The 26,840-nt window shown below is 53.5% G+C and overlaps 1 gene segment (V, D, J or C); it reads right to left on the reverse strand.

The window, feature by feature from the left end:
• Nucleotides 1-20,326, reverse strand: part of LOC131421168 (immunoglobulin heavy constant gamma 1-like) — a 32,913-nt gene extending 12,587 nt beyond the window's left edge. The window contains 6 exon segments of the C gene segment in view: nucleotides 13,886-14,016; nucleotides 15,626-15,946; nucleotides 16,031-16,344; nucleotides 16,479-16,524; nucleotides 16,799-17,092; nucleotides 20,054-20,326. Of these exon segments, the coding sequence occupies nucleotides 13,886-14,016; nucleotides 15,626-15,946; nucleotides 16,031-16,344; nucleotides 16,479-16,524; nucleotides 16,799-17,092; nucleotides 20,054-20,069 (1,122 nt within the window).
• Between the last annotated feature and the right edge of the window lie 6,514 nt (nucleotides 20,327-26,840).

Consider the following 26,840-nt stretch of genomic DNA (forward strand, 5'->3'; position numbering starts at 1 on the left):
TGGGTCACCTTGGTGGGTTTCTCCCTTTCAAGGTACAGATTGGAAAGCTTTAAAGCAATTTATTATGATGGAAAGATGTAGTTCCAGTGTTTGTAGTTTGCCCAACATTACTAATTATGATCCTGAAACATAGCCAGTAGTTCATACTATTAACGATACAGGACACGGCCACTTACTCAGACCATCTGATTATCCCAATAATTTGCAAATAAACAAAAGAAACCAGATATTACAGTGAGAACTATGGGAGGTTTCACACAAAAATAAGATGGATATCCCCTGAGTCATGTCAGAATACGCTCATACTTAAAGAAAGTGATTGGTTTGAAAGAGACTGGTCTTAGGGCCAGACATTATTTGAGTGGCTCCTAATGGGACTCAATGGTTGTGTGGAACAAACCTCTGGTCCTGGCTACTGCCCCGATGGCTAGGACACTGCACCCTGGGCTTCCCTTGGAGGCAGGGAAGGATTTGCCCTGAGCTAACATCTGTTTTCAATGTTCCTCTCATTAAGGTCAGATAGATTCATTCAGTATTCCTCTGGTATGACCACCTAGCTGCTATATTTGTTGCTTCCTTGGGACTAGAAGAAGTCATATCACATAGAAGCTGTGATTAAATTTACTCAACAAGCCCTCAATGGTAGTCAGGCAGGAATCGACTTATGAAATACTGAAATGTCTGTAGTGAGAAAGGCTGTCCTTCAGATTAGAATGGCCTTGCATATTCTAACTGCATCCCAAGGTGGTAAATGTTCAATCATTCGAACTGAATGCTGTGTTTTTATACCTGATGAATCTTCCAATGTGTCATCTCTGCTAAAGCACATGAAAAAGCAGATGAATGCCTTAAGCAATCCTATACCCAGTGTAGACGTTTTTGGTTGGCTCCCTTCAGGTACTGGTTCGCTTTTTCAATCTGGATTGCAATTCCTTTATCTGTTACTCCTTGGAATTCTTGAATTCATCATAATATATAAACTAATCATTGTTTTCTTTACTCAGTGTTGCAAGACTACAGTAGATGCAGGCTAAAGTGCAGGCTAGAGTAATGGTTGCTATGTCACAAAATGATGTTACAAATAGATTTAATTATTTCTTTGGTGAAATGAGTTTCCTGGTCACTGTGTAACTGAGTAGGAATTCATCAATCATGAATTATCCTTTCCATAATAATTTACCTACTGCTAAAGCTGTTGCACTTCTGCAAGGAAAAGCCTCAACCCAACATGAGAACACATAGATCATTACTAAGATATTTACATCCTTGAGATGGTGGCTTCTGAACAAAGTCCAATTGCCATTCCTCGAAGGGTCTTTTAGGAAGGGAAATGTGGCTTTGTGATGGATGAAGTGGTTTCCCTGGATTATACTTTGTGCATATGCACAACGAGCATAGGTTTTATGAGCCACTGTGGGAGAAAGTTTCCAAAACTATTGTTTTCCAGATGAATTATCTTTTCAGGTGCCCAACGGCTAATTGATGCATACGCTGGAGCAGTGGCAATTGTGCTGCAATGGGCACAATGGATTTTTTATCAGGCAAGAACCACACCTGTGTGGTGATGTCAAAAATTCCTTCTTTTCATTGCCATATTTGTTTCTCTTCTTCCGGTGATTTCTTGAGGCTTTAGACGAAAATCTTTTACTGGGTTACCAGAGTTAATAGAAATAGTGGTCACTTTAGAGGCTGGACAGGATATCCAGCCTGATAATGTCCCTGCTCATATTCTAAGTAAGACACCTCAGTAAACCAAAGTAGATCATAAAGTGCAATTGTTGTTGTTTTCCTCCCATGGTGCTGGAAACAAGGTAATAGGGTTAAGATAATGACTAGAATTACAAGTGATAACATTAAACCAGGACATATTAGAAATTGGTTTCAAAAATTTCATATAATTTGTAAAACTCTTATATTAATAACAATATGCACACAAGGACATTTGTGACAGAGGTGAGGAGCAGAACCTATTTGACAATGCTTCCCATGTAATTTAAGACACCAAACAAGCCTAATTAGTTTAGTACCTTCCTCTTTATAGGAAAAGAGAACTTCTTTGAGAAGTCCCAGGGGTCTGCTGAAAATTCTCAAAGTTCCTTTCAGGTCAAAAGAAAGACTTCATTTAGGATTTGAATTTTGAGGAAGCTTGTCAAAAATATCAATAAGTTTAAAACACTTGGTCAAATAGGATTATAGATCATTGTGAAACAATATTTAGTTATCCATTTAACCACTGTGACAATTAAAGGTTTTCAGGAAAATACAGAAAATTGAGTAGCTTTAAGAAAACCTTAGCTCCTGTGATTAAAGACCTGATAGAAAAAATACAGGAAATTTATTTTGAGAAGACATAAAATTCTTACCTTTCTGTTACACTACTCAAAAGTAAAGTAAAACCTTTCATAATCTCTTTATCAAGAGCAGACTAAAACTCCAAGAAAATTATCCTTTTAAGAGAAAGAAAACCAAATTCTAATTTTTGCACCAGCTTACTTTTGCTATTAAAACTTATTCACTTAATTAAACTCATTTTAATCTTTGCCAACGTGACCTTGCACAAAACTCTTTACTCTGGGTTCCTTTTTTACAAACCTGCTGTAACTTTGTTTCTACATTCAGAATTTGTCCCATGCCATCATTCCTCCTTGCTAGTACTTTCCTAAAAATTTGTCTTTCCTAACAAAACAAACAAAAATATCTCCATTCCTTATACCTTCTTTATGAAAACATACATCTTGCTTTTCTTAATTTTTTATATTGGCTTCCTGTGTATTGGCAGACCCACAAACACTGTCTAGAAACCTGTGCTTTCTTGTGGAAAATTTATCAGCATGGCACAAAACATGTTTATGAATAAACCCAATTATTTTTCTACTTTCTCTGAAATAAGAATCAAAAGGTAGATAAATCTACATCTAGTAATTAATGTCTAAGATTTTATATTATGTGGAAATGACCTAGATACTCAATAAATTTTATCATTTAGTTTAGCAAAACTCTAAGGTTTTAAGTTACCACAACGTTTTGAAGTTATTTTAAGTACATTTAACACAGAACTATTGTTAAAACCTTCACCCAAACACTTTTATCTTTTTCACATCTGTTTAGTTTACTTGTTCCCAATAATTATACTTAGATTGCCTCCAAAATGTCATGAGACATTAGGCAAAATCAGCTATTATTCTAAATGTTTTTTTGCTGACAAATTTCGTAAGAAGGATAACATGTCTGTATCATACCTAATGCTAATAACTCTGGAAACATGTTTGTTTCATTCAAACCAACAAACTTAAATAAGCCTTCATTTACCAAAGACTGTTTTATACCACGCTAACTTGAAAGACATTTGGGTTAGTTTCCATTACATTTATACAAGTGTTTACTTTAAGCTAATAAACTTGAGCTCTTTTAGAAATTATACCCTCCGGAGGTAAAACTATTGCACATATACAACATATATATAGTCACATATACACAGAGAGTCCACAGCAATTGCTTTAAAATTACTGCTATGAATTAGGTACAGTAATACAAAGATCAGTAGTTATGAAAGAATAGTTGAATCCAAATTTTGTTTTAAGCTTGTTCTAGAAATATATCAGGAGAAGACACTTAAGATGCTGGATGTTGGGCAAGAGCACTTCTATAGCTATTTTTCTCTTCTTTCCCTTTCAGTATCAGGCACTGGTGATGGGCTAGATAACAGTTCCTAACAGTGAGGTTTACAAGCTTTTTGAGATAAAGGAAGTGGGTGGAATCTGAACTGCCTCTAGAGCTGCATTTCCAGTTTTGCAAAGATTTGTAAGTTTAGGATGCTTGCTCTTAATTCCTCAGAATTTGGGGTGTAACTCAAATGACGTTATAGGGTGATCCACCTGTCCAAGTGCATCATCCCTAATTGCTTCTTTCCCTCTGGGAGCTTAGTTTTATTTTAATTTAGGGAAGAATGCCTGTAAAAAATAATTCCTATCAGGCTCTGATTATCAGCTTCCAGTTTGGCCAAATTTCTGACGACAAGTTGCTAAATCATTTCAAATATATTATCAGGTTTCAGCCAGGACAAACAGTAAGTATACTTGGCAGTATTGAACAACTACATTAATCTTTAATGTAGCAGTTTTCCAGAAAATCTCTCAGTGTCTTGTTAACTCCAGGCAGGGCTCAAATTGAGCCTTCCTTCGAAGGTACATGATGGGGGTATCTATAAAGCCATGCCCTAATAGACTTTTTTTTTTTAAGTCACTCTTATAACTTAATTTTTTATTAGCTTTTTGGAATGAAACTTTCAAGAAGGTTATTTTGGAATTTTGAAGTCTTTGCTTTTAAGTGGACTTTTTAAATGATCTTAGCTACTTGGAATGTTCCTTCTAATGGCCAATGTAATTCCCCTGAGGCTGGTGGCAGTTTGGTGGGACACTAAGCAGCAAATGGAGTGCAACTCGCATTTCTGTCTGACCATCTCTGACCGCAAAATGGGTTGCAACTGCATTTTTGTCTGACCATAATTTGGGGCCCCCAACTTGATGATAATCAAGCCAAGCCCTCAGGACACAAAACAAAATTAGTAAGATTTTGCTGTTCTTTGTAAATATTTACAGCTTCTACAACCTTAATTTTTCAGCAATTATCCTGGAAGGTGACAATGTTGACTCTCTAAGGATTAAAGATTTCTCTGTTCCATGGCTCTTAGACCTAGTGCTAAAAAGACAGGTTTTAGAAGCTCAAAGGAGCCCCAAAGAGGCCACTGTAATTTTAAATTATCTCGGTTATCTTGCCATCCATTGACAGTTATCACCATTTCTTTAAGCTCTTACAAGTGTCAGCATGAAGTCATCGGAGTTCCAAGAGGAGGCTGCCTGTTTGGGAATTGGTCGGCTCTTGGAAGCCTGACTTCCTTTTTAATTTTAGTTTCATTTTACTGTAAACTCTGAACAATTTCTAGGGACAGTGTAGTGGGTCAGAAATGAGCTGTTTGTGAGTGTCACTCCCTAAAAAGTTCTTGAACATCCTCTTACACGCCTCGGTTCCTTCCGCTAGCAGTCTCAAACTGCTGTGGGCACTCAGAGCATTGGATGACAGATCTTTATGTGCACATCATCGGATGAACCTTTAATTAATGAACACGAATGATCACAGTGGAGTTTCCTATGGGACCACTACATGTCATGAGGATTTATTCTCTGGCACTTCCACTAGGTTCTCAGTCACCTGAGAACGCCTTTCGTCTGGAAAGAGCTGGTGTCGCTTCTCTTCGGAGCTGAACAAGTTCAGATTCTCATTTCTCTATCAAACAACTTGTTGAGACTTTATAGACACAATACTTTACAATTTAAAGCCGAATTGAAATAAATCATCCTGCCCCATTCATTCCAAAGTTATGCCTAGGCACCTCAGATTAGGACATTCCCGCTAGAGTTCTCTTATCTAGGAAATGTACCAGTACCCCCCATAAGACACCCAGTCTTAAGGCTTGAAACACTCATATAATATTCTGGACCATTGACTTAAAATAAGGGGGTCCAGGTTTCAGGAAAATTCACTGGGTTCACCCAAAGAATGCAGTAAACCCGGGGTGGGGAGCCATAGAATGGGTCCCTGTTGGTACCGCATGCCAGTTCAATGTAGATTTCATGTGGTCTCATGTGAGTTTCTCTGAAATCCTGCCAAATATGCCAATGCAAATAATCCATAATCGATCTATAAATGAAATTGAGGTGAGTTTGTTATATGAGCCAGTTTTGAGGACTATAACCCGGGAGAGTGACCTTCCCCAAGGAAGGAAGCACTCCAAAGAAGTGAGGTATACATGATGGTCATATACCATCTTGGAAAAAGGAACATACATCACACATGACAAGAATATCCCTTTTACTACAGTCACAGGATCCTTCATTAGCACAGTAGGTCAGTTGTCATAAGATGAGCCCAGTAGGTAGTAATGAATCCTTAGTGTCTGGGAAGAAATGCTGATATGGGGAGGATATCTTTAAGGGCATCATTCTTGGCTGTGGGTCACTGTAAATGTTTACAGCAGATGTACAATGAATGCTCCACAGGCCACGTCAGGCCTTTATGGAAAAACAAGGTTGGGCTGAACTGGTTTTAAACCAAATGGCTTCCTCATATTCCTCAATATGTTAAATTTTCTTATGTTTTTCATTTCTTCATCATCACCAATGTTGATGAGTTTGACAAACCCCTGAGTGTGTCCTCACTAGTGGGTGTTAGGCCCATAGAGCCCACTGCGCCCGTCTATGCCCAGGATCTGGCAAGACAAGTCGTCACGTTGTGCATTAACCTGGGGTGCTTGGTGCCCCTCCTGGTTCCCATGCTGTCTGCGGGGGTTGTGGTGGTGGGGCTGGTGTCGAGGAAGTTCAGTCACTCTTGGGATCATGATAGGATTCTCAGGCACCAGGCCGAGCTGTCCCTGGACCTCTCTGGGGGTGGGCCACTGTGGCTGAAGAGGACGTGACCATGCGATTTGGGCGTTCAAGCCACTGGGCTTTATCAGATTCCACGCACATGTCCCCATCTGGCTCTGAAGGTCCTATTCTTTGAGACAAACCCTTTCACATGAGAAAGTGCGTGAGGCTGTGAATTTACTTTGTACCGAAATTTTGCGAACTGTCATACTGGACCCGGAGTCTGGCTTTCAGGACCATTTGCCCTGAGGTTACGAGAGAAAAGAAATACCTTGAAGGCATTCATAGAAGCCCTTCCCATGGCATGGTCCTGAACTGGGATGTCAGAGGCGAGGCTCATCCATTGCTGCAGGACCTCCAGAGCAGCGGGAAGAGGACACCCCGGGCCATGGCCTGGCAATGCTCATTCACAGCCTCACCTCACCTGTCTTGACAGTGCCTGGCCCCCAGCCTTGCCTCCATTCAGCACCTCATTCCAGGCAGGTGCAGAGACCACCTAAGAGCCCGATGGGCCACCGTGTGTCTCGGACCACCTGCGTCTCATTCCCGTTGTAACACGATCGCTGCTGCCCTCATAACCAGCAGGGCAGGTAAGCAATGCCAGTTCGACCTTTGAGGTCTGCTTGCCGGAAGTACTTTTCACCTATTGCTGTGCAAGTCCTGGTTAGATCTAGGAAACAAAACCCCGGCAGGAATTTCGGGCGGGACTGAGGCCACCCAGGAAACCAAACCATATAAAATCGTGAGGGGAGCTGGGGGAGCGTGGTCAGGAGGAACCATTGCTGACTTCCCGAGTCGCCCAGGTGGGGGTCCCGGGGAAGCACATGACGTTTGCTGCTGCAGGAGGCTGCTCAAACCCACCTGCACCTCACCAAGGACCCCTGGCAGGCCACTCACTCGAAATCTCAAGAAACGCCCTGATTCTCTTTGTGGCGTGTATCGGGGTGCCTGTGTGGAGTGTATGCAGGCTCAGCTGTGTGACGGGTCCATGAGGGTTAGGAGGCGCGGACAGGGCCTCTGTCAAGGGCTGTCTCCCCAGGGCTCGGGCTGCAGTAGCTGGAGGGCGCTCTCTGCTCATCTCCCTGTTCTGGGGGGTCGTGGCAACCCTGTGTCACTCCTTCTCTGCTTGTTTCCGCGGGTGACCTACCTACTCACCCGTGCCCCGCTCTGCCTTACACTGGACTCTCGCCAGCTTCCCCTTTGTCCCTATTGTGTCCAGGTCCCAAGATGTATTTGTCACTGTTTGTGACCGTGATTGTGAGCTCTTGTCACAAGTCCTCACGTCTCTGTAAACTCTATGGGAACGAAGACCATGCAAACGGGAAAAGCAGAGGCTGAGTATAGTCGGAGCTGCTACAGCCAGGCAGTCGGGGCAGGAGGGAGCGTGGGAGCCTTTGTAGTGTTGTTACATGTACATGTGTTAGTTGTTACTATGTGTATATAATATATCTGTATATGTGTCTATAACGTGTACATGTAAGTACATATCATGTAATATATACGTTCATGTTAAAATGTTTTCTATGCGTAGAAATCTTCTTTATATGAAATGGGGTACTCGAGGACACCTGATGGGGGTCTGGGGTAGCAGAGTGTCCCCTGATTGATTGGGGAGCACATTTGGCTTTCTCCTGTCAGTCCTAAGCTGGAAGTGGGGACGAACATTAGGGAAGCCGTCAGTTACTGATCAAAGCCCGGAGGTTCAGGCCGATTGTACGGGGTGGTGGTTTCACTCCCTGGGCTAAGTCTGAAGATAGAGGTCTGACTCCCTGCAGGTCTGAGTGCAGAGAGCCGGCTGCTGCCCCGGCTGTCCCCGCAGTGAGGGGTGGGCATCCAGGGCTGCTACTGCAGGTTGTGGTCAGGGCTCTGTGTTCATGGGTGGTCTGGCTGCTGTCCATTTGTGTGTTCAGTGTCTCACCACAATCCCTAAGCAGCATCTTCTGAATGTGAATCCATGAGGATCAGCTGGCAGCATAAATCTCCAGTGGGTCCTGGCCCCTCCTGGAGAGACCCCTGTAGACACTGTGTGCACGTGTGGGGGCGTGGGGTGGGCAGCGGGTCCATACTTTGAAAGTGACCCCCAGGCGACACACCCAGTCTGTTGCCAGTGCTGTAACCCGGGCTTGGCCACGGTCCTCTTCAGCACCCAGAAACCGGACCCTGTCCTGGCCGAGAGGGAGTTGAGGGGGTTTTGAGCAAGAACGAAACAAAGGCTTATCTTGTGCTAATAAATATGTGTAAACGTTAAGGCGCCTCCTGGGTAATTGAGATCTCTGCAGCTTTCTGCTGTGACCCCAGGTGTGCTGGGCATGCACGTCCCCCTCCTGAGCCACACGCTCTCTTTCCAGCAACAGGTGCAAAGCGACTTCTGAGTCCTGACCCAGTTTCTCAGCCTCGCCCGCCGTCCTTGGATCTCAGAACAGCCTCTGCCAGGTTGGTCCTTTTGCGCTGAGCGGGTGTGGTCGACACAGGTAGAGGAAATCCTCTGGTCTCCAGCCTGCACAGTCGTCTTGGGGACAGGGGCTTCACTGCGAGAGCCTTGGCCCAGGCCTTCCAGTACCTTCCATGTTCACCACTGTGTTCCCTGGAGGTGTGGGGGTGAGCGGTACCCTGGGGGTCCATCACACTTCCTCCCCAGGCCCCCCTGAAAACAACACAGGAATCGTCTACATCTGACTCCACCATGCCTACAGTAAGAGAACATTCTAGAAACACTGAAGGAGCTCAGGTAAGGGGTGACCTGTCCCTGGTGTCCACCCCCGATAGCTGGAGTGGTTTGTCTTCCAGAAGGGGAGGCCTTGTGAGGTCTGCTCAGACGTTTGCCCCGGAATCAACTCCAACAGACCGGGCCCTCAGTTTCTGTCCAGGTGGGTCTTCGGGACTCGTCCCTCAGAGTCTGGGTGCCCCGGGCCCCCTGGCTGTGCCAGTGTCCTGTACCTGCCCCATCACTCCACTGTCGGGCAGCCTCTGACCTCCTGGCTCCCTGGCTGTGGGTGGTCTGCTTGTCAGGAGGACTGGCCGCCTGGCCAGCCTGCAGGAGACCAGAGCGAGGTGGTGCCAAGGCCAAGGCATGGCCTGGCTGTCTCCGTGCAGGGCTGAGGGCCGCCCGGGGCTTTCCGGCCCCCTCTACAGATGGCCTGCTCCTCTCAAGGGGCCTGGACTTGGCCTTCCTCGCAGGTCTCAGCCTGCTTCTCCTCTCCTCTTTCTCGGTCGGGAGAGGGCTTGCTCTTGTAGGGGGCAGGACGTTTCCCTGCTTCCATGTTAGGCCCTCTTCCTGGAAAAGTATTGGTTTTCATGTCAGAGGCAGTTAGCTTGACTGGACTCAGACTCCATGTCCATCTGCCATGTGGTTGGCCTGAGCTGAAATCTCTTCAGGTCTTTCAACCTCCCAGCCAGTGTTTCTCACTGGGCCCTTTGGAGTTTCCTCTACACACGCACAGTTGAGGGATCAGCCCAGGACTGAGCAGGGATTCCATGCAGATTTTGGGGTTCCCCTTTGGTGTTCCTCCTCTTATGGACATCGCCCCTTCATTTCCAGAGGCTCTTGAAATGCAGCCATGAATCCCATGACCTGAGCCCTCCGGCCAGGATGGTGCCGTGTCTGCTGTCTTCCCCTTGCACCTGTGGCATGGCCTGGGGGGCACCTGCAGACAGACCTTCCGAGGGCTAATCTCCTCCAGTGTCTGCTTAGCTTTGGCAATTCTCCAGCGCCTTCAGCCATTGTTGTTTTGAGTAGGTTTCCAGAGTGTGTGATGCTGTCTGCAGGGGTTCATCTGGTACAAGCTGCTCCCCCACTATGGGAATCGGAACTGCTTTCTCTCATGTGATTTTTCATTTTCATTCCCCTTGTAACGAGTGTGGTTCAGCATCCTTTTCCTATGTTTAATGGCTCTTTGGATATCTCTTGTGAGGTGTCTGTTCAATTCTCTTGCCTATTTCTCTACTGAATTATGCAATTTTTCTAATTGATTTGCAGGAGTTCCCTCTATGTTCTGGACATGTTGTCAGTTGTATGTTTAGGAAATATTGTGAAAGACTCTAAGTGGACCAAAGACGACTTCTTCGGTCTTCAGTGGGAAGCACGGCACTGTCTTATACCCCCTTCCAGGTTACCCGACTCAGTGGGGGCTCCGCACTCTCCATTGTCTTTGAGCTCTTTTACAACTCTGTAAGTTGTAGAGAATCAAAGGCGATGGGAATTCTCTATTCTGGAAGGATGGTTGATTCTTCCCTGCCTCCTGTGGAGAAAGCCAGGTGCATTCAAAAATGCATCTGCTGATAAACTCTTTTTAGCATTCTTGATTCCACTATATCAGTGAGGGACTTTGAACTCTACTTTAAACTGCTTATAACCCCTTAATTAATGAGTTAAATAGTCTTTGATATGTGTTCATTATCTGTCTATATGAGAGTCGTGATCACCATGTTAAAACCTGTCCTTCAACATGTCGCAAATGTCTTCTCCCCATGGCCCCAGTTATCCTGGTTGAGGAAGTTCTGTGACCGGGAGGGGGCAGGAGAACCAGATATTGAGGAGCAGACCCGAGGGAGGCCAGCCACTCCGTTCCTCCAGGGCTCTGGTTCAGGGCACTCCCCTGGGACAGCTTCCCTCCGTCCCTTCTGTTGTGTGGCCTCACAGCGCCACAGTTTTCCCTCACAGCACTTATCACAGTGTCCTTACGTCACTGTTTGCAGGCTCATGTACTTCACGTCTGGGGAGATGGACGCAGGTGGATACTGACTGGGAGAGGCTGGCATAGACACAGGCCAGGGGAGGGTGGGGTGCGTTCTTCTGGGTGCATTAGGGAAGACTGACAGAGGAGGAGGTGTGGAGCTCAGAGCTAAGAGAAGGCTGTGTAGGATTTGCTGGGTGTGTAGAGGGAAGGAACACTAGGGGAAGGGAACAGCATGAGCAGACACTCAGGTCAGGAGGCAGTGTGAGGGACCGAGGTATTTGATACCTGAGTGGGTGGGGTCAGGGTACTGTGTGTGTGTGTTCCTGGACCTAATTTTCCTGTTTTGGGCTGAATTGTGTTCCCCAATATCAAATCTTGAAGCCGTGACCCCCAGGACTTCTGAATATTGCTATATCTGGAGATAGAGTCTTTCAATGTGTAGTAAGTTAAAATGGGGTCAGTAGGCTGGGCCCTAATCCAGTGTGACTACCTGTCCTATAAGAAGAGGGATCAGGGCACAGACACTCTCAGAGGGAGGCCGGGGCGAGGACACCGGGAGAAGAGGCCGTCTACACAGCTAGGAGAGAGGCCTCAGCAGAACCCCACTCTGGTGACACCTGCTCTGGGAGGTGCAGCCTCCAGACGTGTGAGAGAACAAATGTCTGTTGTTCAGGCTTCCCAGGCTGGTCATTGCAGCAGCCATGCTGACTCATACACACATAGCATGGGGGTCTTGCTTTTGGCCACGGCCAGTGCTGGAAGCTCCTCTTGCCCCAGGGCCCCAGGCTGGTCCTGCTCTCCACCACGCCCCGTCAGCCCCCTCGCCCCTCCTCATAGCCCCATTTCTGGGCTGCCTTCCTCACCCATGGAACCCCAGGGGCTGGAGGAGAGCTGAGGGCAGGAGGGGAGGATGGGCTGGAAGGTTCTGCAGCTGGGAGGGTGTGGAGGGTGTCCCTGATGCGCGACTTGGCCAGGTTGTAGATTTCACGAGGTGCATCCACACAGTGAGGTGTGGAATTTTTAAGGATGTTTTATTGTTGTTTTAAACAAAGTAAGAATAAAGAAAATCAATGGGCCTCAGAAATTTATAATGAAGGAAAAAGCTACCGAAGCTACAACTGTGGCCTTTCCTTTGAGCAATCTATCTGGGCATTGTCCTCCAGTAGTCAGTGTGGGGGTCCACCTCTCCTTCCCTTGTGCATCTGTGTCCTTCCCATCTAGAGACGCAGACTTGCCATTCACTCAGCGATGTAAGGGGGGAATCGAATCCCAGGCCGGTGAGTTCAGGGGTCTGACCTTGGTCCACCTGGTTGGCTCCCCAAGGCCATGGGCTCTCTCCTTGGTGGTCTCGTCTCCCACCCCCGGGTCATGGAGCAACCTGGAGTTCCTGCGGAACGTGTCTCAGGCCCCGCTCCAGGAGGCCATCTGCCTGCATGCTCATCCCCTCGCCATGTGCTGCCGCCCCCACCTGCCAGGGCTCCTGCTGTGGCCGTGGGCCCAGGCCCTCCTCCGAGTGCTCTCCCTGGGTGGAGGCGTGCTGAGTGACTGTTAGGGTCACATCTGGAAGCTTCCCTGTTGATGGACGACGGCCCCGTGTCCTCCTGGCCTTGGCAGCAGATGTTTCCACTCGAGGATCTGAAACCACGCGTCTCCTCTTGGGAACCCTGTGTCCTGAATCCCGGCGTGGATGCAGTTTTCATGAAGGCCCATCCCTGCCCAGATGGACATGGGCACATCGGCCCTCCACCTCCTCCAGGGTGACCGCACATGCCGACCCTGGGGGAGTCCTGGTGAGGGACGCTTGGCCTTGATGACTTAGCATCCACATGGCCGTGGTGTTTCTTGGTGGCTGCTGTGGAGCGGCTGGTGGGCGTCCATCAGCTCAGTTAGCGGTTACAACTGCTGTCCGTTTGGTTCTCCAAATGGGGTTCAGGGGGCAGGATGCAGCATGAGGTGGCTGTGAGACCAGAGTGTGAAGTGCAGGCCAAAGGGGCCGTGAGGTCAGAGTGCGGTAGTTTAAAGTCGGGGGAGATCAGAAGGCAGAAGAGCAGGTCTGAGGGGCATGTTGAACATCATGTACAGATGGACTAGGATCCTGTGCAAAGTCTGGGACACCCTGCACACCCACCCAGGAGGAGTGGCCCTAGGGCCCTTGCCTGATCATGTTCGTGTAGTCGGGGACGATGGTCCGCTTCAGCTCCACCACCGAGGAGAAGATCCACTTTACCTGCAGCGGGCGGGCGAGCGGGTGAGCATGGCCTGGACCCCAACGCCAGCCTCCTGCCAGGGCCTGCCCTCCCTGCACCCGAGGCTGCCTGACAGTGGGGGGTCCAGCTGGGGACGACGTGGGGACATGCTGCTGGCGACAGTCAGTGGACTGACAGGGCATAGCATAGGGACAGTGATGGAACAGTGAGCGGGCAGTGAGGGGACAGAGAGGGGACAGCAAGAGGACATGGTAGAGACTGCAAGGGGACAAGGAAGGGACATGGTGGGGACAGTGACAGGATAGCAAAGGGAGTGAGACGACAGTGAGGGGACAGTCGGGACAGTGTGGTGAAAGTGTTAGGACAGCCCGTGGTCTGTTGGGGACAGGGATGGGTTAATGTAGGTACAGTGTGGAGAAAGTGAGGGGACAGTGATGGGCAGCAAGGGGACGATGTGGGAACACTGAAAACATGGTGGGGAGATGAGGGGATAGCACGGGGACATTGAGGGACATGGTGAAGACAGTGTGCTGACAGCATGGTGAGAGCTAGGGGACGATGTGGGGAGGGCCTGGCCCACCTTGAAGAGGGTGACGGTGGCGCTGTAGCCCACACTGAGCAGGAAGAGTGTGATGAAGATGGAGATGGTGGTCCACAGCCCGTCCAGCTCTCCCTCTTGGGTCTCGACACAGCTCTGGTCCAGGACCATCTCTGGACAGGGAGGGGGTGGTCAGTGCTGTGCCTGCCCATGGAGGCCTGGTGCAGGGTTGGCAGGGCCTTGGGGGGTGATTCCCTCTGGGGCAGGGTGGATGGGGCAGGTGGGAGTCCCCAGCTGGGCTGGGCCAGCAAGGCCCTGAGGACTATCTCTGGGCACCAACCTCAGCTCCCCTGTTGCTCTAGCTGGGACCCCAGGACTCGTCCAGTCACCCTTGACCCAGATCTCAGCCTGGCCAGTGGGGGACAGCCCTCTCCTTTGCTCTGCACTGTGCTGTGGCCCTCTGGGGAGAAGGCGCCCCGACCCCTGCAGGACAGAGGCTCAGGCCCCGCCTCCTCTCTCCAGGGGACCAGGCCCAGAGGGTGGAGGGTCAGCAGAGCCTGTCCACAGTGGGGACCCTGTCCCAGGGAAGGGGGCTGAGACAGGGTTGGGTGTGTCCCCAGTGCAGAGTGGTGGGAGTGCTGGGCACAAGCTGGGTGTGGGGGGATTTCTGTGTGTCAGGGTGGGGGTGTACGTACCCCTGGGGAGAGGAGGGCCAGTTGTCAGAGCTGGTTAGTGTGGTCAGTGTGAGGATGAAGCCTGAGCAGCCCACGGGGTGTTGGAGGCTGTGGGGACCCTCTGGTGTCCACGGTGAGGGGTCAGGAGACTGGGCTCCGTGCTTTGTTGGGAATGTGCAGGTTGCCCTGTGGGAGCCCCAGTGTGTAAGGTCTGCTGTGTGTGTGCGTGTGCACACGTGCATGTGTGTGGAGGTGGTGTGTGTGCTGGCACAGCTCAGTGAGAGGGGCTTGTTTTCAGTGAGTGTGGGCTCATTGTCCATGTGGGTGTCATGGATGGTCCCTTCCTTGGGCGCTCAGCGACACCTTTGGATCCGTGGGTGAGTGTCCCCACAAGTGGACAGGCCAGGCCCGGCAGGACAAAGCCGGGCAGAGCCATATCACCTGGGGGATGGTGGTGGCCTGATCTCGGAGTGCCTGAGGGGAAAGCAGGGCCTGTCCCCCTACCAGGGGCCAGGCAAGTCTCCCATATGGGTCGGAGCCACTGGGTGGACCTCTCAAGTGACCCAGTGGACAGGGAACCCCGGGGGACAAGGACGGGCCACTGTCCCACAGCTTGGGATCTTACAGAGGAGGGACAGCCTGTGCACACATTTCCCTGAGGGGCTCTGGAGGGGCTTCTCCTGTTCCCTGGCCACACTCCAGCCCCGAGCATCTGCTGCTGGAGGGAGGCCCAGAGGATCTGCCACCTCGGGTGAAACCCCCTCCCCTCCTCAGGCAGCCCCTCCAGCAATCCTGTGCGGCCTGCACAGCCTAGGGCTCTGAGTCTGGCCTCAGTGAGACCCACTCTCTCCCCTAATGGTGACAACTGTGGTCTCAGAGCTTGGCGGCCTTGTCCCCAGCAGGCCTGGCCATACACCAGAGCTCTGCCTCGGAAAGAACCATGACAGTGTTGCAGGGTCCCAGGACCATGCTGGGTGCTTTATTTCATGCCAGAGGGCCCGGGAGGTGTATACAGAGGGGTGGGGGCTCAGCTGTCCTCGTGGGACCCTGAGAGCCTTCGGGGATGGAGGGAGGGCTCGCCAGTATGCTGGGCATGTGGCTTATTTACCCGGAGACTGGGAGATGGATCTCTGCCTATAGTGATTGTGGAGAGCCTCGTGCATCACCGCACATGTGAACATTTCTCCCTGCTTCCACCTGTCCGTCTCCACTGAGAGCTTGCTGTACAGGAAGTAGGACCCGTCGCTGTCCCGCTGGGCCGGGGTGGTGCTGTACTTGCCCTCCGGCTCTGGATGCTCATCGCTCTGCCACTCGACAACAATGTCAGGTGGGTAGAAGTCTTTGACCAGGCAGGTCACGCTGACCGTGTTCCTGGACAGCTCGTCCCGGTGTGGGGGCAGGATGTACACCTGTGGCTCCCGGGCCTGCCCTGTGGGGACAGGGATCGGTACAGATTGTCACTCCCTGCACGGCCCCTGGGGACCCTCCCCACACCCTTCTGTCCTGCTCTCACCTTTGGCCTTGGAGATGGTCCTCTCAATGGGGGCCGGGAGGGCTCTGTTGTTGACCTTACACTTGAACGCCTTTCCACTCAGCCAGTCCTGGTGCTGGACGGGGAGGACGCTGACCACGCGGTAGGTGCTGTTGAACTGCTCCTCCTTTATCTTCATTGCAGCCGTGCTCACCTCTGTGGCATCCATGTACCAGGTGAACTGGACATCGGGGTCTTCATGGCTCACGTCTACCACCATGCAAGTGACCTCAGGCCTTCGGGAGATCATGAGGGTGTCTTTGGGTTTCGGGGGGAAGATGAAGACCAAAGGCCCTCCCAGAACAGGGGTGGGAGACATGGGGGAGTGGTCAGCACCTGGGCGAGCCTCTTCTTGGGTGCTCATCCCCACACGGGCCCTGCCTGTGCTCTGCCACCTCCCGGGAGTGGAGGGCCAGGCCCGGCTGACTCACCTGGGCATTCGGGAGACTTGCTGCAGGACTTCGGGTCTCTTACGACTGCAGAGAGAGCAGACTGTGGGTTACCAATGGCCTTGGTGTGGGCTTAGGTCAGGGCCAGGTTTTGGCAGGTCTGAGACCAGCTCCCACCTCTGTGGGCCCAGGGGCTGGGTTAGGGGTGTCCAGCCTGCCCCCACCCTGGGCATGGCAGAAACACCCAGAGGACCCCTCCCTGAGCTAGGGAGGCCTCCCCTGCTGCCCTGGGGTCCAGGCAGGAGGGCTGACCCCGGGCCTGTCTCGTAGGGAACGCCCTCCATACAGCCCCTCCTCTCACCGACTCTCTTGTCCACCTTGGTGCTGCTGGCCGGGTGGGCTACGTTGCAGGTGTAGGTCTGGCTCTCCAAGCTGCTGGCAGGCACGCTCACGATGCTGCTGAGGGTGTAGAGCCCCGAGGACCTCAGGACGGGCGGGAAGGTGTGCACGCCACTGGTCAGGGAGCCCGAGTTCCAGGACACGGTCACTGGCTCTGGAATGTAGCTGGAGACCAGGCAGCCCAGGGCCACCATGGGGCCAGATGTGTCCCCACAGCAGGGGGCCAGTGGGAAGAGTGATGGGGCCTTGGTGGAGGCTGCAAGAGAGGAGGCCGTGAGACCACCAGGGTTTCACCCTGCGAGAGCCTGGGCAGAGTGTTAGGTGCCCAGGCCTGGGTCATCACTGACCCCAGCGCCAACGTGCTTCCAGGCAGTCTGCAGACTAGATGCCCCATGTGGTTCCCCATCCCCCAGGGCTGGTGCCTCTGCATAAACACTGGATGACCACCTTCAGGGCCCCTGCCCACTTGTCCCCACTCTGGCCTTCAACGGGTGGCCAGCCTGATTGAACCCTCTGTCCGAGACCTGACCTGATACCACTGCTACTGGCTGGCTTCTGCTGATCCCACAATCCAATGTCCTGTTGTCCTAGCCTGGCCGTGCCCTGGGCAAGCAGGCACCTCTCGGGTGCTGTTGGCCTCTGCCCACGCCACCTGTGTCTCCTCCTGGCCCCTCAGCACAGAGCCTTTGTCGTGACTTGTCTCTCCTTGCCAGACCCTGTGTCTTCTGAGTCAGCTCTGCAACCAAGACACCACGGGCCCTCCTCCCCGGCCCTGCCCTCACCCTGTCCCTGCCCTGAACCTGGCCACTGCCCTGGATCCCGTCCTTGCCCTGAACCCCGTCCCTGCCCTGGACCCCGTCCCTGCCCTGGACCCAGCCCCTGCCCTGGACCCAGCCCCTGCCCTGGACCCTGTCCCTGCCCTGGACCCCGTCCCTGCCCTGGACCCCGCCCCTGCCCTGGACCCTGTCCTTGCCCTGGACCCTGTCCCTGCCCTGAACTCTGTCCCTGCCCTCACCCTGTCCCTGCCCTGGATGCCGTCTCTGCCCTGGACCCCATCCCTGTCCTGGACCCCGTCCCTGGGAGTTTCCTTCTCCAACTCCCCTCTGTCCCTGAGGCCCCCCAGCCCAGGCTCCTAAATCTGCCTCTGGGCCCATTGTCCCTCCTCAGGTCCTCTTTGCATGGCTTCCTGAGCTCACCTCCGGTCCCTCTCTCCCAGAGCCCCCTGCCCTCCGCCATCCCTGCTCTTGGGCCTGTCCAGCTCCTTCCTCACTCCAGAGCCCTCCTCCAGCCAGAGTCCTTCCCCAGCCCAGCCTGCCCCTCATGTTGGGTGGGAGCCGTGCGTGGCCCTCGGCCCTCTTCTCCCCTGGGTGCCAGCATCCCCAGGCCCCAGTGTGGATCGGGGTGCACCCTCTACCCACACACCTGGGCCAGGCCTGTCCCCTGTGTCCCTGACTCCTGTCTGCTCAGCCCCAGGGCCCTGCCCGAACTTTCCCCAGGCTGGCAGCCCAGGGTCAGGCCCCAAATGAATGCTGTCTTTTCCCTCCACCAGGTCCACTGCCCTGTGCCACCCCGCACTGCTTCTGCGTGTCTAGCTCTTCTACCTACGCCTCCACAGGGCCTTGGTACAGAGCTGGTGCTCCTGGACCCAAGAACTGCACCACGTCTCGTCCCATCAGGGGTGCCCCCCTGCCACTTCAGCCTCAGGGAACTTCGATCCCAGTGTACCCCTCCATCAGAACTCACCATCACCTGGCCCCTCAACCAGCTCACACTCTCCTCCCTGTACAGGGAGGACACCTGAGCCCCCTGAACCCCAGCTGGCCCTGATCCCTGTACCTGCTCAGCTCCGCCTGTCCTGGGCGCCGTTTATCTAAGGCCCACTGACCCTCTTCCCTGAGCTTCTAGGCAGCCCCCTGCCCCTCTTGCCCTCCACCTGTCACTGCTTACCTCCCAAGCTCTGCCAGCCCTCTTGGAGTTCCAGGGCAGCCTCCTGCCCTTCCTGCCCTCCACCTACCCCGGCTCACCTATAGCTGCTCTGCCTGCTCCGCGGGTCCTCCTACCTGCCCTGCTCATCTGTAGTTGCTCTGCCCCTCATCCCTGGAGCTCCTGATCCACAGCAGCTCCCTACCCCTCCCTGCCCTACGATCCCCCCTCCCACAGGTCCCTGAGCTCAGCCCAGGACTGCTGGGTCTCCCCAGGGCTGCCTCTGCCCTTCCTGCCTGTCCTGGAGCCCACAGCCCAGGGTTGCACTCTTCTTGGTCTCATTCATTTCCCAGCGCTGGGCTTTCTCTCCTGGAGCCATCAGGTGCCCACACTCTCTCTGGTCAGCTCTCCCCTTTCAGAGGCCCTCCCCTGGCCTAATCCCTTCCCAGATGAGCTCCTGGCCCCAGCTGGGCCTCATCCCCTCCTCGCCCTGCAACACCCTCGGAAGACCTGTCTGGAAGTCCCCTCTGGACCTTGCTCCCTGCAGCTGCCAGGTCAGCTGCCCTGTGCCCACCAGCTCGCAGCCCCTGGAGCCCTGGCTCCTGCTCCTGACCCTCACTGCCTGGCTCCCGACGCCCCTCCCACAGCCCACTGAGCTCCTGCTCAGCCCTGTGCTGTCTGAGTTCTGAGCACACGGGAGCCCACGCTGCCCCCCTGCTCTGCTCCTGGCTCACCTGCTGCCCTTGGCCTTGGTCGGAGCCCAGGACCCATGGCCACCACCACTGACCCTGCCCTGGGGCTCGAGCTGTGTCCATTGGACTGGACAGGAGGATCCTTAGGCCACCTGGGGGTCCTCTTCCTCACCTGTCCTGATCCAGACCCCTCCCTGTGTCCTGTGCTCAAACCCATCTGTCCATCCTGGCATCTGTCCTGCAGCAGCTCAGCTCCTGCCCGGCCCTGCCCTCAGCACAGCTGGCCAAGTCCAACCCTCAGGCTGCTGGCCTCCCAGCCCATCACGTTCCTCGAAGTCCCTGGGTACTTCAGCCCAGCCAAACTCCGTCTGTCTCTGGTAGATCCAGCTCTGTTGGCATGGGCATGCCCCCGCCCATGGCTCCCTGGTGCTGGGTCTGGGTTGGCGCTGTGGCCTGTGGGCAGCCTGCCTTCCCCCTTGCTGGCTGAGCTGCTCGAGATCCTCTGTGACGTCCCTGAGGGTCTGGTCTCCCCTCAGCTCCTGCGGCTGGTTCCACTGTCCCCAGTTCACTCCCTCCCCCTCCTCCGTGGGGACCCCACTCACCAAGGGTGTGGGCCATGAGTACGGATCCCCCGCAGTCCAGTCTGGGTCTCTGACGAGCCCCCGCCCCCTCTGTGCTCTGGCCCCAGGCACGTGTGGCTCCTTGTGGCGCCGTGTTCTGTGCCCACTGCCCGGCTCCTTGGAGTTCATAGCTGGTCCTCGGAGGTGTGAACTCCCTCCCGACAGCCCCGCAAAGACTAAAAATGGGATTGAAACCAGGGGCTACCTCTTGCTTCCTGAAGTTCCTTTTTCTTCTGGTGGTTTGTGTCTCAGAGGGCCTGGGAGGAGTTGATACGTGGCCGAGGCTGCCTCACGTGGGTGCGTGGGAGTGGGGTGTGGCGGGTGCCAGGGACCCAGGGGAGAGTGCCGGAAGCCCAGCCTCTTGTGCTTCTCTTTGCTCTCTGCCTCCCACAGGGATTATGCCCACTTGACCCACCTGATGGGCCTCTCACCTGAGGCCTCTGGTCCCCCAAGCCCCAGTGGGCACCTCTCCTTGCCCGGGTCAGCGTGCAGTGTGGACACAGGCTGTCCTGCTCACAGCCCGCAACATAGCCCAGGGCCTCGTCCTGTCCACCCACCAGGATGGCCCCCCGAGTAGAAAGCTGTCTTCCTCTGGGTCCCTGCTTCTTCCCTCCTTCCCTCTCTGGCTCCATCCAGGGCTCAGATCTCTAACAGAAGGATGGTGTAACACCCGGGGTCAGAGGGAAGCTATTCTCCCAGCCACAGCTGTCCTCCGGGGAATGGACAGAACTCTGAGGTGCAAGGACAGAGTTCACGGTGGTCACTGGGGCCCGAACGTGCTCCTCCATCTGAGAGACAATGTGCAGTCCCTGTCCTCCCGTGTGGGAGCCGAGACCCAGCCGTCCTGTGTAGGAGGGGACACGGACGCTCACTGTCTCGTGTCTTGGAGTGCCGCGGCTCACTCCAGGCCCTGTGTCCACCCCTGGGCTGCCCTGTATCTTCCACGTTGGGCTTTCGATTGGGGACCCCTGGGAGGCACCGTGGCTTCCACTCCAGAATTGCCAGGGGCCAAGAAGGTGACTGGGGGCTGTCCGGCCTGGCTCCTTCCAAGTGGTCGGTGGACAGGGGCTTGTGCTGTGGCCCCTTCAGGTGGGCTGGGAGCAGAGTCCAAGGAAGTAGGAAGGAAACCTTCTAGGAGGTGCCCTCAGACATAGGAGGGGAGCAGGCCCTCCCACCCCCTGGTCTTTGCATCATCCTTTGGCCTCGGTGTCCCCAGAGCCACCCCACATCCTCCAACAGTCTCCCCCGGGTCCCTTCACCTTCCCGCTCTCAAGTTCTCCCACCACTTGCCACAATTGGGGGTTTTCTCAGAGCAGCAGCCACGTCCAAGTCCCAAACCCTGGTCTGGTGGCTCATGGGTGTGCAGTGGGCCCCCACAAAGGGAGAGGCTTACACAGCTAGCCCGCTGAGTTTGTTGGGGTGTTGGTGGCCTGCAGGTGGTGCCAGGCTCTGTGGGTGAGGGGCACTCCTCTCTGCTCCACTTACATCAGCGAGGGGCTGGAAGGCTCCGCCTGGAGTCCGGCACCTGGGCTGGGCGGGCGCCCATGGTCCCCTCTGTCTCCATGGGCCTCTCTGCAGGGATTCCCCAGCACTGCCCCTTCACATAACTGGATTGCTGCTCAGGGCCTGGGCCTGATTCCCAGGAGAAGCCCTGTCTCCTTAGCTCCTGCTCTCAGGGATCCAGCAGCAGCCCCTCTGCAGCCCCATCTCCATGGAGGGGGTCTCACAGGCCCTGGGTTCCAGGGAGGGAAGTGAACCCTGCCTCAGCATGCGGCAGGGCCAGGTGATAGAAGATCCCATGGTCCTGGAAATGTTGCTGTGGCCACTTTGCCAAATGTCACTGGCCACAACCTTGATGAAGGGAGTGCCCTCTGGTCGCTCCCAGGAGGAGTTCATGATAAATCCACAGCACACTCCCGGCTCCTCCGGCCCGGCTTCCTCTCCACTGTGCCCACACAGTTCTGCCATCTCTCCCATGTAAGGCAGGCCACCCTCGAGTCATAACACGAGCAATTGGTCACCGGCTCTATAAGCTGTGAGTGTCACTATGGTTGCCTAAGAAGCACATTCATCTACGTAGTTTCTGGTCAGTGAAATGCTGACACAAATAATCCATAATCAATCTATAAATTAAAACTTGAGTGAGTTTATTATCTGAGCCAATCAGAAGACGATATAGCCTGGGAGAACGACCTTTAACAAGGAAGAAGCTCCTCCAAAGAAGGTGGGTGTACAGTGTAGTTATATACCGTCTTGGAACAAGGAACATACATCATATATGACAGGAATGTCTCTTTTACAACAGTCACAAAATGCCTTCATAGCACAGCCGGTCAGCGGACACCAGATGAGCACATAGGCCAGTCATGAATCCTTAGTTTCTGGGGAGAAATGCTGATATGGGGAGGATATCTTTAAGAGCATCATCTTCACCTTTGGGACAGGTAAATGCTTACAGCAGATGTACAATGCATGCTCCACAGGCCACGTCAGGCCTTTCTGGAAGAACAAGGTCAGGCCGAATTGGTTTTAAACCAAATGGCTTCCTCATATTCCTCAATATATTAACTTTTCTTATGTTTTTCATTTCTTCATCATCACCAATGTTGATGAGTTTGGCAAGACTCCTGGCAGTGTCTTGGCGAGTGGGTGTTAGGTGCATAGAGCCCACTGCCCCCTCTAAGCCCAGGGATCTAGCAAGACAAGTCGTCACATTGTGCATTGACCTGGGGTGCTTGTGCCCCTCCTGGTTCCCATGCTGTCTGCGGGGGTTATGGTGGTGGGGCTGGTGTCGAGGAAGATCAGTCACTCTTGGGATCATGACAGGATTCTTAGGCACCAGGCCGGGCTGTCCCTGGACCTCGGTGGATGGTGGGCCACTGTAGCTGGAGAGGCGTGACCACGCGATGTGGATGTTCAAGCCACTGGGCTTTAACAGAATCCACACACCTGTCCCCATTTGGCTCTGAAGGTCCCATTCTTTCCAGACAAACCCTTTCACATGAGAAAGTAGGTTAGGCTGTGAATTTACTTTGTGCTGAAATTTTGCGAACTGTCGTACTGGAGTCTGGCTTTCAGGACCATTTGCCCTGTGGTTACGAGAGAAAAGAGATGCTTTGAAGGCGTTTATAGAACACTTTCCCATGGCGTGGTCCTGAACTGGGATGTCAGAGGCGAGGCTCATCCATTGCTGCAGGCCCTCCAGAGCAGCGGGAAGAGGACACCCCAGGCCATGGCCCAGCATTGCTCATTCCTAGCCTCACCTCACCTGTCTTGACAGCGCCTGGCTCCCAGCCTTGCCTCCATTCAGCACCTCATTCCAGGCAGGTGCAGAGACCACCTAAGAGCCGGATGGGCCACCGTGCACCTCAGGCCACCAGTGTGTCATTCCCGCTGTGGCTCCATCGCTGCTGCCCCCATAACCAGCAGGGCAGGTAAGCGATGCCAGTTCCACCTTTGAGGTCTGCTTGCCGGAAGTACTTTTCACCTATTGCTGTGCAAGTCCTGGTTGGATCCTGGAAACAAAACCCCTGCAGGCATTTCAGGTGGGACTGATGCCACACAGACCAAACCATATAAAATCGTGAGGGGAGCTGGGGGAGCGTGGTCAGGAGGAACCATCGCTGGCTTCCCCAGGCGCCCAGGTTGGGGTCCCGGGTATCACATGACGTTTGCTGCTGCAGGAGGCTGCTCAAACCCACCTGCACCTCGCCAAGGACCCCTGGCAGGCCACTCACTCGAAATCTCAAGGAAACGCCCCAATTCTCTTTGTGGCATGGTTCAGTGTGCCCGTGTGGGGTGTATGCAGGCTCAGCCGTGTGACGGGTCCATGAGGATGAGGACACGTGGGCAGGGCCTCCGTCAACGTCCGGCTCCCCAGGCCTGGGGCTGCAGTAGGTGGGAGGGTGCTCCTTGCTCACCTTGCTGCTCTGGGGGGTCCTGGGGGCCCTTGGCCACCCCTTCTTTGCTCCTTTCCGCAGACGACACACCTCCCCACCCATGCCCCGCTCTGCCTTACACTGGACGCTCGCCAGCTTCCCCTTTGTCCCTGTTGTGTCCAGGTCCCAATACATATGTGTGACTGTTTGTGACCGTGATTGTGAGCTCTTGTCACAAGTCCTCACTTCTCCACAAACGTGTGGGAATGAAGACCACGCAAACGGGAAAATCAAAGGCTGAGTATAGTCGGAGGTGCTGCAGCCAGGCAGTCGGTGCAGGAGGGAGCGTGGGAGCCTTTGTAGTGTTGTTATATGCACATGTGATAATTTGTTACCATGTGCATATAATATATCCATATACGGGTCTATAACGTGTACATGTAATACAAATCACATAATCTAGATGTTCATATGTTAAAATATTTTCTATGCATAGAAAGCTTCTTTATAGGAACAGGGGGAACTCGGGGGCATCTGTTGGGGGCCTGGGGAAACAGGGTGTCCCGTGATTGCTTAGGGAGCGCATTTGTCTTTCTCCTGTCAGTCTTAAGTCGGAAGTGGGGACAAACATTAGGGAAGCCGACAGTTACAGATCAAGGCCCGGAGGTTTGGGGTAACCATATGGGATGGTTGTTCACTCCCTGGGCTGTCTTTGGAGATAGAGGTCTGACTCCCTGCAGGTCTGAGTGCAGAGAGCAGGCCGCTGCCCTGGCTGTCCCTGCAGTGAGGGGTTGGCGTCCTGGGCTGTGGCTGCAGATTGTGGTCCAGGCTCTGTGTTCATGTTCTGTCTGGCTGCTGTCTGTGCGTTCAGTCTCTCAGCACAATCCCTAAACCAGCACCTTCTGCATGTGAATCCGTGATGATCAGCCGGCAGCATAAATCTCCAGTGGGTCCCGGCCCCTCCTGGAGAGACCCCTACAGACACCGTGTGCACGTGTTGCGGTGTGGGGTGGGCAGCAGGCTCCATACTTTGAAAGTGACCCCAGGCAACACACCCAGTCTGGGGCCAGTGGGATAACCCTGGCTGTGGCCACGATCCTCATGAGCACCCAGAAACCAGGCCCTGTTCTGCCTGAGAGGGAGTTGAGGGGATTTTGAGTAACAACAGAAACACAGGCTTATCTTGTGCTATTAAATATGTACAAACCTTAAGGCCCCTCCCGTGTAATTGAGATCTTTGCAGCTTTCTGCTGTGACCTCGGGTGTGCTGGGCATGCACGTCCCCCTCCTGAGCCCCCAGGCTCTCTTTCCAGAAACAGGTGCAAAGCAACGTGCTGTGTCCTGACCCAGTTTCTCGGCCTCGCCCGCCGTCCTTGGATCTCAGAACAGCCTCTGCCAATTCGGGCCTTTTGGGCTGAGCAGGTGTGGTCGACACAGGTAGAGGGAATCCTCTGGTCTCCAGCCTGCACAGTTGTCTTGGGGACCTGCCCCACAGGGGCTTCCCTGTGAGATCCTCGGCCCAGGCCTTCCAGTACCTTCCATGTTCACCAGAGTCATCCCTGGAGGTGTGGGAGTGAGTAGTACCCTGGGGGTCCATCACACTTCACCCGCAAGTTCACCTGGAAACAACGCAGGAATCGTCTCCTTCTGACTCCACTGTGCCCACAGTGAGAGAATATTCTAGAAACAGTGAAAGAGCTCAGGTAAAGGATGACCTGTCCCTGGTGTCCACCCACGATAGCTGGAGTGTGTTGTCTTCCAGAAGGGGAGACCCGGTGTGGTCTGCTCAGATGATCGCTCTGGGATCGACTCCTTCAGCCCCTCCCAGGTGCGTCCTTGGGACTCGTCCCTCAGGCTGTGGGTGCCTCGGGCCCCCTAGCGGTGCCGACGTCCTGCACCTTCTCCATCATCCCGCCGTCGGGCAGACTCTGGCCTCCTGGCTCCCTGGCTGCAGGTGGTCTGCTTGTCAGGAGGACCAGCCACGCTGTAGGAGACCAGAGGGAGGGAGAGACGAGAGAGAGAGACACCTCCTGGGGCTTGCCACACCCCCCCAGCAGACAGCTCGCTCCTCTCAAGGGGCCTGAACCGGGCCTCCCCTCGCAGGTGTCAGCCTATTCCTCCTCTCCTCCTTCATGGTCAGGAGAGGGCTTGCTCTTGTAGGGGGGAGGACGTTTCCCTGCTTCCATGTTAGGCCCTCTTCCTAGAAAAGTATTGGTTTTCATGTCAGAGGCAGTTAGCTTGACTGGACTCAGACTCCACGTCCATCTGCCGTGTGGTTGGCCAGACCTGAAATCTCAGGTCTTTCAACCTCCCAGCCAGTGTTTCTCGCTGGGTCCTTTGGAGTTTCCCCTACACACGCACAGTTGAGAGATCAGCCCAGGATGGAGTAGTGATTCCATGTACATTGTGGGGTTCCTCTCCGATGTCCCTCCTCTTATGGACATCTCCCCTCCATTTCCAGCTGCTCTTGAAATGCAGCCCTGAATCCCATGACCTGAGCCCTCTGGCTGGGATGGTGCCATGTCTGCTGTGTTCCCCTTGCACCTGTGGCATGGCCTGGGAGGCACCCGCAGACAGACCTTTTGAGGGTTGATCTTCTCCAGTGTCTGCTTGCTCTGGCCATTCTCCAGTGCCTTCAAACTATTGTTGTTTTGAGCAGTTTTTCCAGACCTTATGATGCTGTCTGCAGGGGTTCGTCTGGTACAAGCTACTCCCCCCCATAAAAATCAGAACTGCTTTCTCTCATGTGGCTTTTCATTTTCATTTCCCTTGTAACTAGTGTGATTCAGCATCCTTTTACTATGTTTAAGGCTATTTGGATATCTTTTGTGAGACATCTATTGGACCAAAGATGACTTCTTCAGTCTTCAGTGGGAAGCATGGCACTGTCT

Source organism: Diceros bicornis, chromosome 24 (genome assembly GCF_020826845.1).
Source record: "Diceros bicornis minor isolate mBicDic1 chromosome 24, mDicBic1.mat.cur, whole genome shotgun sequence".
Lineage (NCBI taxonomy): Eukaryota > Metazoa > Chordata > Mammalia > Perissodactyla > Rhinocerotidae > Diceros > Diceros bicornis.